At 36.2% G+C, this 15,324-nt stretch overlaps 1 protein-coding gene across 1 annotated transcript; it reads left to right on the forward strand.

Moving 5' to 3' along the window:
- Window positions 1-283: 283 nt before the first annotated feature.
- LOC123510168 (sodium-coupled neutral amino acid transporter 9-like) lies at window positions 284-14,928 on the forward strand. Its single transcript, XM_045265036.1, has 12 exons — window positions 284-497; window positions 2,297-2,579; window positions 3,413-3,481; window positions 4,939-5,089; window positions 6,445-6,542; window positions 6,835-6,992; window positions 8,403-8,582; window positions 8,668-8,883; window positions 9,389-9,501; window positions 9,881-9,979; window positions 10,221-10,325; window positions 10,644-14,928. The coding sequence occupies exons 2-12, from the start codon at window positions 2,302-2,304 to the stop codon at window positions 11,052-11,054; spliced, it is 1,878 nt and encodes a 625-aa protein (XP_045120971.1). The 5' UTR covers window positions 284-497; window positions 2,297-2,301; the 3' UTR covers window positions 11,055-14,928.
- The last annotated feature ends 396 nt before the right edge of the window (window positions 14,929-15,324 follow it).

Below are 15,324 nucleotides of genomic sequence, written 5' to 3' on the forward strand. Positions count from 1 at the left end.
ATCCTTCAAAAAATCTTGACAAAGCCAGATTTCCTTAGATTTCAATAGACTAGATAGATCTTTCTTTTCATTTTGTTTCTTCTCATTCTTTTTACATTTCCTTAAGAGTGAAATTATCCCCTGTTCATTCATTCGTTCCCTGCAACTCAAGGCCAGAACTAATTTAAAACAATCACCATTATCAATATTTCTGCTACAACAATAAAGGTAATTAATCAATTTATCATTTCTTTATACACAACAATATCTTCTACGTTTACAACAATCTGGCTGAGTACGACAATACACGTTAGCACACGAGAGTCGCGCCACAATCCACTCGCCAGGCACCCTCTGCTCAGGCTCAGAGAATGGTAAACAGTGGTCAGCTGGTCAGGCTTGGCAACAGTCGGTCACGTGGCAGTGCTCCCGCCACCCAAACGCAGGTCAGTCTCGTGCTCTTATAAGACGCCACACGTACACAAAGGCACGCACAAGCAGTCAGAGGCACGCAAAAGGTGAATATGTAGGTTAAAGAGTACGGGTTAGTGGCAAACGCACACAGGGGCGTACACAGTGGCTCTAAACGTACACACAAAGGATAAGAAATGCTTTATTTTACATGCATGAGTTTTTTTTTTTTTTTTTGTGTGTGTAGATTGGCGTAGTATAAAGGGTTTCTATGTGTACAAGTGCTGGTGTACACACACACACCTTTAACTAACCATGTCATATATTACAGAAATGGAAATCTTACTACATTACCAACACACATACCAGTTGTGATCAGTTATAACTCATACATAGAAAGTGAATAAAGTGCCAGTTAGTACTTTGGTCAGTTATAACCGTGAGTAACTGCCTGAGTGTGTTGGGTACATCATGATATACATCTGTCCTCGCCAGTTTGTTACTTCTCAAGGTTATGAAAGTGGTTTGTTTAGTTAGGGCAGCTTGTAAGGGTGGAATTATCTGTGGTGAATATTAAAACAAGGTACCACTCTAATAACAAACTTAATCTAGCATTACGGTCAGGTTAGGTAATACTGGAGGTTGAACCAAAATCATTAGTAAATAGAGAGGCATGCCTTGTCCCAATCTTCACCTTTTTCTTTTCTCCAGCCAGTCATTAGATAATAGTGAAGTAACATTTGTACTTTCTTTGGCCAATTTCATGTATTTTTCTAATCTAACCTAGTATTGCAGTTAGGTTAGGTTAAGTAATGCTAGGTCAGGTTAGGTAATAATGGAGGTTAACCTGAAAACATTAGTAAATAGAGTGGCGTGCCTTGTCTTAATGTTCACCTATCTTTTTCTCCGTCCAGTCATCAGATAATATTAAAGTAACGTTTGTATTTTATTTAATTAACTTAATATGTTTCTCTATTTTCATTATGTAGATCTTAATTTGAAAAGGCATAATTTTGCAGTCCAAGAGTTTTGTTAGGTTAGTGTAATGCATTTTTTTTCAATTTTCATTGTGTAGTTCTTAATTTGAAAAGGGATGTCATATTTTGTGCAGAAATGAATAGTGCTTGAAATTATATTGTTCGTAATAATTTTTTTTTTTTTTTTGCAGTAATTAAGACTGAATTTATATCATAGCTAACTTGTTATTTTTCCTGCAACATTTAAGAGTGAAATCATCACCTCTTGTGTGTATTTGTTCTTTTCTTGCATAATTTAATGTTTAATGTTTTTGTTCTTTTGTTGTGCATGAGTAAAATAATCTCTTCATTCATTTATTCTTTTCTTTCATTACATTTGAGTGGAATCGTCTCATCTTCTAGGTATTTCTTCTTCTTGTTCAATATACAAGTAAATTCTTTTATTACAAATTTGTTCTTTGACTGCAGCAGTATTACAGAGTGAAATTATCCCTGTTCATTCATTTGTTCCCTGCAACACTCAAGGCCAAAAGTAATTTAAAAGTCACTATTATCAATATTTCTTTCACTGATCCTTATCTTCTCTTATGAATGGCTTATTAGCTACAATCTTGCTATCTTGAATGCAAACAAAATCATCATCATTTGATTAAGTGGTCTTTATTCTTGCATGGGTTTGAATAGCATATATTTTTAGTCATGATTTTGAAAGCCTGAACTCAAAACCCTCATACCTTGAACTCAAACACAAAATTATCTCATTCATTGCCGTTTATTTTTGCATTGATTTGAATGGTATATTTTTTAGTCACGATTTGGAGAACTTGAACTCACACAGCCTTTATTTTTGTATGGATTTGAATGACAGTGTTTTTAAGTCATATAAAAAGCTTAAATTCAAATCCTCATATCCACTAACACCTTCTCAGCTGTGATGGACAAACCAGAGGAGGATTCTTTGTTGGACCAAGAGGATTTTCTCATTGGGAGAGACCAGGAGCAGCGCAATGAGGTCAGGAGGGAATCTTTGAGGGAACCGGTGGAGGAGGAGACACAGGAGGAGGAGGATGGGGAGGAGAACACCAGTGGGGCGATAGCAATATCCCAGGGCAGTGGACCACAACGGATACCTCCCCTGCATACGTCAGCCTCCTTCCCTCGGTTTACCGGGGAGCGCACACCCCTCCTCCGCCCCTCTCCCTCCTTTGTAGGGTAAGTTTTTGCCCCTTCTCTCCCTCAGCTATTAATTTTAAGCCAACCAGCACAGATGAATGCAAATTGTTGAAACAAAGTAGGGTAAGTTAAGGTCCCTTCTCTCCTTCACCTATTTATTCTAAGCCAACCAGCACAGATGAATGCAAATTGTTGAAAATAGGATAAGTTAAGGTCCATTCTCTCTCTCCTTCACTTATTAATTGTAAGCCAACCAGCACAGAATGAATGCAAATTATTGAAAGTAGAGTAAGTTATGGCCCCTTCTCTCCCTTACCTATTAAATCTAAGCCAACCAACACAGAATGAATGTAAATAATTATCAGATAGCAGAATATATACACTGATAAGATTGCGAGTAATAATAATGAGGTGTGTAATGATTTGGTATCATGTTATCTTATTAAGCCTGATAATCTGTTTAGCAGACATTGCTTGTGTTGTGATTTCCATGTGGGAGATTTTAGTAATTTGCTTAATGTATGATAATAATATGTAAACGATACCTGATTTTTATGTATTTATATGTAAGAGGTATTGTGGTCAAGTGGTATGAAAAAAGCAGAAAATAGGCCCATTAATGTTGATAAAGCTAACCAAGAAATCTCTCTAAATTACCATAAAGAAAGGTGATGATTTAAGCAGTATGACGTGAGTTTAACTATTATAACAAAAAAGACCGCCCCTGTTGTTTCTTGCCCACAATTACTGATTAGTTTGGCAAGGAAGATCTCTTGTAACTTACTACAAAAGAGCTGATGATGTAAGCAGGGCATTTTAAGGTGCAGGCAGCTAGTTTCCTCATAAGTCACTGACCCTTCCTTTTATTTCAGGCTGTATGGCTCTTCCTGGTCCACTCGTGTTGGACCGTCTCCATACACAGCTGATAACAAACCAAAAAGGTAACACTAGTTTAAGTGTTTGAGATTACCGCTGACTGTAGTACAAAATGATATTAGTTCATGTGTATACAAGATTAGCAAGCTTAACAACTGACTCAAGTACAAAACGACACTAGTTTATGTCTCCATACACAGATGTTTAACCAAGAAGGTGACATTGGTTCATATATACAAGATTACAATGCTTCTAAACTAACTTAAATATAAAATGACACTAGTTCATTTATACAAGATTACAATGCATCTAAACTACTTAAATACAAAACAACACTAGTTCATATATACAAGATTACAGTGCTTCTAAACTAACTTAAATACAAAATAACACTGATTCATATATACAAGATTACTATACTTCTGAACTGACTTTCCTGTAGTACTCACTTAGTATATCAGTGTTAGTACTGTGAGTTTTCTGCAAGAGACTACCTACACAACATTGCTATCCTACAGAGCTAGAATTTACTACAACATTAATCACACTGAGTTAGTTAGAATTGACACTGCTATAATAGGATGCTTTTTTTTTTTTTTCCGGTGTAAGCGGAGGTTTTAGGTTGAGTCATATAAAAGGCTATAAAAAGAGGAGCTGTGAAGATGCCAATTCCTAAAGAGCATAGTGAAAATGGTTATAAAGAAAAAAGGCTTCATAAAGATAGCAATGCCCAGAGTATAGTCAAAATAATTATAAAAAAGGCTCATTGAAATATAAAAAAGGCTCATTGAAGATACAGTGCCCAGAGTGTAGTCAAAACGGTTATCAAAAAAGGCATATCAGTGTTAAGAGTTTAGTCAAAAGTGGCATAAAAAAAAGAAGAGAGAAAAAGAAAAGACTCAATAAAGATATAAGAACATACCATAAGAAGAGAGGGAATCTGCAAGAGGCTGTCAGGCCTACATGTGGCAGTCCCTGTATGAGCAAATCTACCTAATTCCATTTAACATCCCCATCCATAAATTTATCTAATCTTCTTTTAAGGTTCCCTATTGACTTACCACTAACATGACCACTTAGTCCACTCCACTCTTCAACCAATCTGTTTGAAAACCAGTTTCTTTCCATTTCTCTCCTAAACCTGAATTTCTCAAGCATAAACCAATTATTTCTGGTTCTGTCCCCACTACTAATCCTAAGAATTTTGCTCATATCCCCTTAGTTATAACCCCTGTTGTCCTGAATGTTGTCAAAGGAGCACAAAAAAAAAGAAAGAAAAAAAGCCAGCTCAATAAAGATACCATTGCTCAAAATGTCAAAAGCAGTATATGAAAATATGAGAAGCATCTTTAAACAACGGGTGGGCTTTGAGATAGGAGGTACCCAAAAAGTATCCCCTTTAGCCCAGAAATTCCCGTGAAAGGCCCACATGGTATGAATAAAAAAAAAAAAAAAAAAAAAAAAAACTCCTCTAACCATCAACCTCCCTCCTGTGTTGTGTAATCAAGCCACCATCCCACAGACGACCATTCCATCATGCCGTGGCCACCAGTGAATCTGCCCGCCGTACTCAGCCCCCGCCAGATTCCACCAGTGGGGACGCTCACCTCTACAACCGCTACAGATATTACTCCCGCCTGCGTGCCGATGTACATCCCAGTGAACAAGCTTTGGTCAGTGTACAGTACCAAAGCACTCTGAACTATACATACATACATACTGTTTAAAAATACCAATACATGCTGATTTTTAGATAGTGTGTGTGTATATGTTACACCCCGTTTGTGAAATTGCCCATTTCATGAAATGGGCAAACCCAATTCATGAAATGAACCTAACCTAACCTAACCTATTCTAACCTAACCTAACCCAATTCATGAAATGTGCAATGGAGAGGCCATTTCATGAAATGGTTAGGTTAAGTTAGGTTAGGTTAGGTTAGGTTAGGTTAGGTTCATTTCATGAATTGGGTTTGCCCATTTCATGAAATGGGCAATTTCACAAACGGTGTAATATATATATATATATATATATATATATATATATATATATATATATATATATATATATATATATATATATATATATATATATATATATATATATATATATATATATATATATATATATATATATATATATATATATATATATATATATATATATATATATATATATATATATATATATATATATATATATATATATATATATATATATATATATATATATATATATATATATATATATATATATATATATATATATATATATATATATATATATATATATATATATATATATATATATATATATATATATATATATATATATATATATATATATATATATATATATATATATATATATATATATATATATATATATATATATATATATATATATATATATATATATATATATATATATATATATATATATATATATATATATATATTTATATATATATATATATATATATATATATATATATATATATATATATATATATATATATATATATATATATATATATATATATATATATATATATATATATATATATATATATATATATATATATATATATATATATATATATATATATATATATATATATATATATTTTTTTTTTATTTATTTATTTTTTTCATTTTTATTTTTATTTTTTTATTTTTTCTTTTTTTTGTGTTGTCTTTTCTGAGGTTGAAATTAATACTACCAAGAAAGACTTTTTTTTCAGTTTTTCTGTTGGCATTCAATTTTCTTTCATGTCCCATAATACACCAAAAAAACTCAATGATATAAAACTGTTGGCAATTATGTACATTTTTTTCTATTCTTTTTAGTGTTCAAGTATTCTGTCAATCTCTTAAAGATCACCAGAGATTTTGTTTATTTTGTCTTATTTTTCTTTGAATGTTCTATTATTCCTTGCATAATTTTTTCCATTTTTTTCCTTTGGGTGTTCTATTCCATTCTTTTCCATTTTTTCCTGTGGGTGTTCTATTCCATTCTTGCATTCCAGGTGATTCCAGACCACATTGTGCCTCGGGAACTGTTCCTGCCATACATTCCTGGCCATGTTCCTGATGCAGACGGCAAGCAGGCCTCTCACATCACCATGTTAGTACGAGTGACGACTGTAATGGCAGCAGTTGTAGTAGTAATAGTTGTAGAAGTAGTGTATCTCTCTATCTATGTACCAGCTCAGTAATCTTACATGATGTGGCACAGATTAACCTTCCCTTCCTTCCCTGCTCTTCATATCATGGCCATCTAGATTAATATGATCGGCAGAAGATTGTTGAGTTAACTGTCTTTTAATTTCCTACCCGTATTATCATAGCCATCTGGAATATTATGATAGGCAGAGCATTGCTGAGTTAACCTTTCCTTCCTTCCCTGCCCATCACAGCATAGCCATCTGGAACACCATGATGGGCACCTCACTCATGACGATGCCATGGGCGTTTGGACAGGCTGGGTTTGTTGGCGGCATTGTCATCATGCTGGCGATGGCTGGCCTTGCCCTCTACACTGCCACTCGCCTCCTCACTCTTCAGAAAACCATGGGTGAGATGCTTGTTCATGAGTCTTGTCTTGTGCTGAACATTGCTGGGCCAAATCATTCTCTTCACAATCCAAGTCTTGCTGTTAAGACATGTCTGTGTGTGTGTGTGTGTGTGTGTGTGTGTGTGTGTGTGTGTGTGTGTGTGTGTGGGGTAGAGGGGGTCTGGTCAAGGTTAGGTTAGGTTAAGTTGGATAGGAAACCCCCACTTAATGAAGGTTCACATAACGAAATTTCGCTACAACAAATGTTTCCTTTTACTACCATCTGCTCGTTTAATGAACACTAAACTTGCTTTAACGAAGTTTTATCCAGCTAATTTTTTCCAAGTTTGAAAGCCCCGCTGTATCACGCAAGCCGACAGGCTTTTGAATACACCAGTGCCTCTCGTGGACAAAACGCGCACCACTCACTCCCCTAGTTCAAAACATTAACAGCGTCAGTAGCAGCTCATCTTCCCTCGCTCTTTATGCCACCAAAACGCCCTGCAATGTCGCCTAGCATTGCTAAGAAGACCGGGAAGTGTCTTACTCTCGAAGTGAAGCTGGATATTATTCACAGACACGAGAGAGGTGAGAAAACTAATAGCATTGCTTCCTACCATGGCTTGACTCCATCTACTGTCTACCATTTTCAAGTCAGCAAATTCTATTAAGAAGTCTGGTGAGATCATATCTTCCTTGCAAGCTAAAAAGAACCACCTGAACTCATGACTCTGCAATGGATAAAATGGAAATCCTTGTGGAAATGTGGTACATAAGTTTAGTATGCGGTACAATGATGCACCCTTTGTTTACATTCCACAGGTTGCCAGCTAGCGTATTTCCTGCTCCACTCTCCCTCCCTTCATAAATTTAAGATCATCAACATTATAAAGTTACTTACATACATACATTAGTGTACATTATAATGCCTTAGTCTTAAATTAAACTGCTTAAATGTTTAACTTCATAATTTTTACTTTCATTAAACCTTTCACTGTACTATGATGCACTCTTGCTTTGTTTACTCTCAATGGAAGCTCAAATCAGGGGTTAAACTTATTATAATTGGTTCGCTTAACGAAGGTTTTTTTAAGGGAACGTAACCCCTTCGTTAAGCGGGGGTTTGCCTGTATATACCAAAGCTGTCGCTTAAAAGTTGGGTAGCCAAGACAAGGCACACAATCTTCTGAGTGTTTGCAAATAAACTATAGGTGAATTTCAGATATTAATAAAGTAGTGATCACCAAAACAATGAGGGTTGATAATAGTGGTGTGTCTTTCTTAGTGTTTGTAAATAAGTTATAAGTGAATCTCAAACACCTATAATATATTGGAGACTGAAGGAAGAGGCTGGACTCTCAGTGGTACCTTCCTTAGCATCTGGTTCTTATTAGGGTGTTCAGACATGCTCAAACGTATCCAAACTTGCAGGTCTAGAGGGTCCGTCGATGGAGCTGAGTCAGGTGTGCCAACAGCTGCTGGGTGGCATGCTGGGACGCATCACCGAGGGCCTCAGTGTGACCTTTTCTGTGCTGACGCTGGTCGGGGCACAGGTCGTCTACTGGGTCCTCATGTCCAACTTCCTCTACAACACTGGAGAAATTATCTATGGTGATTGTTGTTGTGTTGTGTTGTGATTCAGTGTCTTATCTCCTTACATCTTCCAACCTTACTCAGACTCACCACTCTCTCACAGATGCAGTAAATGGCGAGATCCATGATAATTCCAGCCAACTTCTGTGTCCTCCAAATGTCACTGCGCGTGGTGATACTGTACATCAGCAGCCAGATCCAACAGGCTTTCATAAGTGGTGGCAGCAAGACTTCACTGTGCCTTTGTACCTCATCGTGCCTTTCATCTTCCTCCTTAACTTGCGTGATTCCAAAATCTTCACCTACTTCAACTCTCTTGGTTAGTGGCAAAGGTCATAGTAAAATTGTGTCATTCAGATCCTTTTATTTTAACTTAAGAGGGATGGTAGTGTTCGTCATGATATTCTTGTCTTCGAACACTAGTGGATTGTATTTTGAAAATTTCCTTCTCTTGTTGGGACTTTTCAATGGTTATTTAGATTATTTGTGTCACTTATTATAAAACTCGGTGATTAGTAAAGGATATTTTAATTTTTTTGGCTTGGAGTATTTGGGATTGTAGTTTTTTAGGGTTTGTTCTCTCATTGGGTCTCAGAAATTATTATTCACGTCATGTGTCTTTTCTTGTTAATGCAAAATCCTTGATGAAACTATTAGTCAAGTCATTAAAACATCTTGAAATGCCTCAGTCATTTACACCAGAGCCTGCCAAAGTAGTCAGATACAACAAAACAGGTAGCCAATCTTCTTTTTCCCTTATTTTGATTGAATCTCCTATTGCCTGCAGAGTAATACAGTAAAGAGTACTTTCTCCACACTTGTAGGGGCTGTCTCAGTAATGGTGATGTACCTGTTTGTCATTGTCAAGGCTGCTGGCTGGGGTATCAATATTGACTTCAATGACCCCACTGATCCCATGTATGTCCCTCTTTTTAAGGTAAGGACTGTGCTCTGTGTGTGTGTGTGTGTGTGTGTGTGTGTGTGTGTGTGTGTGTGTGTGTGTGTGTATGCTGACTTTACTAACATGTCTGTGTATGTACATTGTAAACCAGAAATTCAGTAACTGGAGCCTGTACACTGGATATCCCTGTATAAACTTCATTTAGGTTGTGAATCTCTTTGTTTCTTACTGGTTATCTCTGTAGTGTCTGCTAGAAACTATCAGAAAATGTTATACATTGGATATCTCTCTATAAACTCCAGTGGATTTGCAATAGTCTTTTTCACTGCTTGTTGATAGCAAGTGGGAGCTGTACATTGATCTCCCTGCATAATCACTGGTGGGGTTGTGTCTGATCTTTCTTGCTCTCTGGCAGAACTCCTTCATGTGTCTGACGGGAACACTCTCTCTGGCTTACTTCATCCACAACTGTGTCGTCACCATCATGCAGGGAAACAGACACCAGGAGAATAATGTAAGGCTTCCTCTTTTATTCCAGGCATCAGAAATAATGTTGATTCTCACTTTGTTTTCAATTTACAGTATTTCTGATGTGTCATGGATACATTTTTTACTCTTCTCAGCAGTTTCTTTTGCAGTTTCTTTCTGATACAATCTTTATTAACGTAATTCCACTTTATTTTTTTTGCAAGAATATAAGATTTGAATGTAGTTTAAGTCTTTGTGGTTTTGTATTAATCTTACTTGTTTTTCAGGTGAGGGACTTGACAATATCATATTTTTTGGTGGCGGCGACTTACATTCCAATTGGCGTCCTGTTCTACACCACCTTCCCGCTGCCCAAGTACTGCGTGGTGGATGTGAGTCTCGGTGAACTGATTCTTAAGTCACTCATTCAATTCATTATCTTCTCCTTATACATGACCATTACTTTCTTCATCTGTCACTCAGTTAAAAGGCAAGTTAGGCAGTTGATAATTTCATGTGAGTTCATATGACTGACTTCTCATCTATCACTTAATTAATGGTAAGAATATCAATCATCCAGTTAGTTAGATTATTAGATGATTTTGTCCTCCCTGAAAACTCTTCTCCATTATTATCTTTATCAGTGAATTAATTGCAAGCAAATTATTAATCAATAAATTGACACATCATTTTCTATTTTCCTCCGTCAGAATTTCCTGGACAACTTCCCACCACATGATGTCGTGCTGGCGGTGGTTCGTGGCTTCCTCTTCTTCCAGATCCTGACAGTGTACCCGCTTCTTGCCTTCTTCATCCGCAACCAGCTCTTCACCTACTTCCTGGGGGCAGGGCACGAGTTCCGGCTGTGGCGTGTGGTGCTCCTCAATGTTGTGCTGGTCACCATGTCTGTGCTGGTAGCCATTCTCTTCCCCAGTATTGGCTTCATCATCAGGTGGGTCGGTGCCATAGCAGGGTTGGCGTACATCTTCATCCTGCCATGCATCACTTACATGGTGGCACTGTACAGCAAGAACAGACTCAGCACGTCTCAGGTCATTCTACACTCCACCATTATCATTATTGGCATTGGCAACTTTGTGTCGCAGTTCTTCACAGAGTAATAGTATCTTCTGGGGCTGTCAATCTCTGTTCAGTCTTTCTTTAGGAACCAACTTGCTCAATTTTTATTCCATTTAATGTTGCTGCCTTGTGACTTCTTAGGTGCATTTTTGAAGATGTCTAACGGACTTCCAAGGAGGTGTAGGGCAGGTGTTGCTTGTGCCTTCTTGAAGCTTTTGCATCAGGAAATTGAATGCACAAATAGCTTAAAAAATCTTCCTAGTGAGAGAGAATGCAATGGTTATCATTCTTGGACATAATCAGAGAAAAATGCACTCAAAACTGTGTGATTTCCCAAAGATAACACTTGTCTTTCTCAACCATTTGCTTTCATGATTATTATAAAAATACAATATGTAAAATAGAGATATATATTCAAAACTTTGCAATTCTGAAATATGATGCCTTTCATAATAATTTGCATTCACCATAAATTATTAAATTTCTCACTAAAGCAGAAATTTAAGATGCACTGAAGTGATAAATTTCAAAAGGTACAGTACAGTTCAGGCCAGAAGTTGTGTCATATTATTAACTTTCATCCAGCAGACTTTACAATATTTCCTTCTTCACTGCTGGACTTACTCTTGTTAATTTCACATCACCTCTGGCCTGAACAGAAAGGTTTGTCCGCCACCAGCAGGTAGTGGCAGACGGAAGGTGCTCAAGTCATGACAATTAGTGCTCTACACAGTAACATCCTGATCTGCTGAGCTCTGATGTTCCTGTGTATTGCATGTGTTTGGAAGTGTGTGCTTAGAATTATGAATATGACTGATTTTATTGGTCAATTAAGTATTTTATTTTATTTATTTATTTTTTTTACCTGTTAACTGTCCACCACACAATGAGAGATTAGTTGGAAGTGTATATGTTTAGAAACAATTTTTTTTTTTACTTAATATTTTTTACTTATTTATTTTTTTTACTGTTCCAGAAAGTATTCCAGCGTATGTAGGAAAATGACGTGAAATTTACAATGTATGACTTCTGAGAAACAAAGCTCATTAGGAAAAACTTGATCTTTGTGTGGTGTTTTGATGTTTTACTGACATTTTTATGTTATTTCATGACTTCTTTTATCATTATTTTGCATTTGTCTTCTTGTTATTCTGTCTTTCCATCTGAGGTCAGTCTTTTATGTTTATTTTTATAGAACGTGAGGTCAGTTTGATTTGTGTTCTATCATCGTTGATGGTAAGCGTTCAGTATTCCGACCAGAAGCTGTGATGGCCGTCTCAAACAATGAAAAGTCTTTATATATTTCAGCAGAACATGCCACACTTTCCAGTATCCATAATTATATAGAGTAATGATACCTTTTTCCTTGATACATTTTTTTCTTTTTCTCTTTCCAACATACTAAGTGTGAGAGATGCATTCCAAAATCTGTCACAATTCTGTATTCAGTACTTAAAAACCCCTTCCCTTATTTTGTATAAAGTGTAGTCTAACATAAAAACTATTATTTTATAGATGTTCTTTTTAGCAGTGTGAGAAAGTATACTTATTGTTTTTTTTACCAATTCTACCCTCTCGTCCACAAATTTGAGGATATTAATATACACTAAACTCTTCATGTAGGTATTGCTTCCATCACTTTAAGATAATATTGGTATACACTAAATTCTGGGTTTTTCCATTCACTTCCATACACTCTGCCTTTATTACTGTACTCTGAGAAAACAGTAATGCTCACTAAACTCTATCTAGGCACTGGGGGAGTCTGATAACTTTGGCAGTAGATCTCACTGTTTTTACTCAATTTCTTTAACTCTTTTAGTAGTACACCGTTAGATTATTTTTGAAGTCTAGGAGTTTCAGAATCAGTTAAAATCACATGCAATCACTTATCCCTTTACAATTCTTTAGTGCTGAATGATTTAAACTGAACTGTCTCATGGTGTATAAACATATAGAAGATGAAACTTAAAGAAACCTTAAGTAAACATTCTCATACAGCTACAAAAAGCACATCAAACAAGTCAACATGTAACCTTGGATCTTCAGTTTCTGTTAGTCTCAGTAGATGAACTAAAACAAAACATCTGGCACTGGGTAGCTACAGTGCCAGTAATGTTTCTTGTGCAGTTTCTTCCTTGGCACCTTACCTGTGTCTTGGTGAGCTGTGCAGTGTTGGAGCCTCTAGTCAGTGCTATGTTTGGCTGCCCGTCTGTTGGTTGGCCTCTTCCAGCTGGGGGGAGAGAAAGGAAAAGTTCTCCATCAGTGACTCAGTTCCCCAAATGCTGGTGTGAGGGTTGGTGTTGTTGGCCAATTGTTCCGTGTTCTGATTCAGTTTGTGTTAGTGATTGTTGATTTTGACTGTTAAAAAGTGCTGAAGGTTGGAATAGTTAGTGTTTTAAGAATTGTAGAGTAATATTGTTAAGAAGAGAGAGAGAGAGGAAGAGAGAGAGTGAGGAAGTATTTTTACTATTACAAGACTAAGTCAAGCTCATAGCATCCTGCCTTTCAACCTTAAATTGTGATATCAGAGTGTGTGTGTGTGTGTGTGTGTGTGTGTGTGTGTGTGTGTGTGTGTGTAGAGAAAGAGAAAGGAGAGATGAGAGCTTCATTAGTATCTAAACAATACCAGACCTCAGATAAGATCAGAGCACAAGGAAAGCCACAAGAAACAGTAGATCTAGATACATATACGTTGCCAGATTTTTAATACAGAAGACTTGGTATAGAAGTGTGTTTCCTTTACCGATAGATAGGGAAATGCCTCACGGTTAGGAAGAAAACTGTCTCATGCATTACTATAGCCCATTAATGAGGCCCTCTTCAACGTTCCTTACTTCGGGGCTTTCTTTGAGTGGCATTAAGTTGCATGATAGTCTTCTTTGGTTCTGTTATGCATTATTTAGTGTTAGTGATGAATGGTGCAAGGCAAGATTATTCCTAAGTTGTGGGGACCCTGTGTGATGTTTTGAGTTGTGTGGTTTCCCTGGATTTTCTTGGTTGTATGTGTCATGTCAGTAATGGAGGGTACCAGGCAAGATTTTTCCTTACTAGTGGGATCCTGTGTGAGTTTTTGAGTAGCATAGATTGCCTTGGTTTTCTCGGTTCCACATGTTGTTTAGTGTTAGCGATGGAGAAAGCAAGGCCAGATTTTTCCTTACTTGTGGGACCTTGTTTGTTAGTTTTCCTTGGTTCTGTCTCAGTGTTGAAGAGAGCAAGGTCTGAGTCTGGTGTCTTCTATTCTATACAGGGAAACCAAGAGGACAGGATGCTAAACAGAAAGGGTATTAACTGTTAATCGTATTCTCAACAGATACTTCCGAGAGAAAATTAGATTATATTTTCAGTAGCGTGTATGTATTTTAGCAAGGAAAGTGATCTTATATATGTACATAAGTATAGATATTTTATGTACTCAGATGTTAATGGTATATATTTTGACATGTATTCTGTATTTCTTACTGTTATTATTATTGTTATTATTATTATTATTATTATTATTATTATTATTATTATCTTACTTTATGATCCAATCCCTCTCTTTCGTTGTCTCTCCTCTGATTATCTCTCTTTATCTTTCCTTCTCTTTCATTATCTTTCCATGTGTATGTCTCTGTCTCTATTATTTCCTGATCCTGTCCTTTTCTTTCATTATCTTACTTCCTGATCCTGTCCTCTTTCATTATCTTTCCAACTATCTACCTTGTCAGTGCAATTCTCTCATATTTTAGTGGGAGAGTTGTTAATTCACTTTACCACTGACTGTAATGATTGTTTGGGATAACATTGTCTTGTTCTAACCCTCCTTCATTGTCCAATACAACACACTCATAATTCCTCACCCAACAAATATATATTCCCTTCTTCTCTTTTTACCAGTTACTGAAAGCTATTCATTTTTTTTTTTTTTTCTATTCAACAAATGTGTACCAAATATTTCTCTTCCTTTTTATTTTTCTATGACTAGTTGAAGATATATACATGTTATTTTTCTATCAAACATGAACCATATATTTCACTCAAGTATATATACTACATAGTTTTAATGGGTTTTGAAACTTTGGGAGTTTGTCTTATGTGAGATTATTAAGTCATTCTTTCAGATGCTCCTTACTTGTGCAACTTTCTTTTGTTCTCTCAATACAAATACACACACACACACACACACACACACACACACACACACACACACACACACACACACACACACACACACACACACACACACACACACACACACACACACACACACACACACACACACACACACACACACACACACACACACACACACACACACACACACACACA

The sequence above is a fragment of the Portunus trituberculatus genome, chromosome 28, assembly GCF_017591435.1.
Source record: "Portunus trituberculatus isolate SZX2019 chromosome 28, ASM1759143v1, whole genome shotgun sequence".
In the NCBI taxonomy this organism is placed as follows: domain Eukaryota; kingdom Metazoa; phylum Arthropoda; class Malacostraca; order Decapoda; family Portunidae; genus Portunus; species Portunus trituberculatus.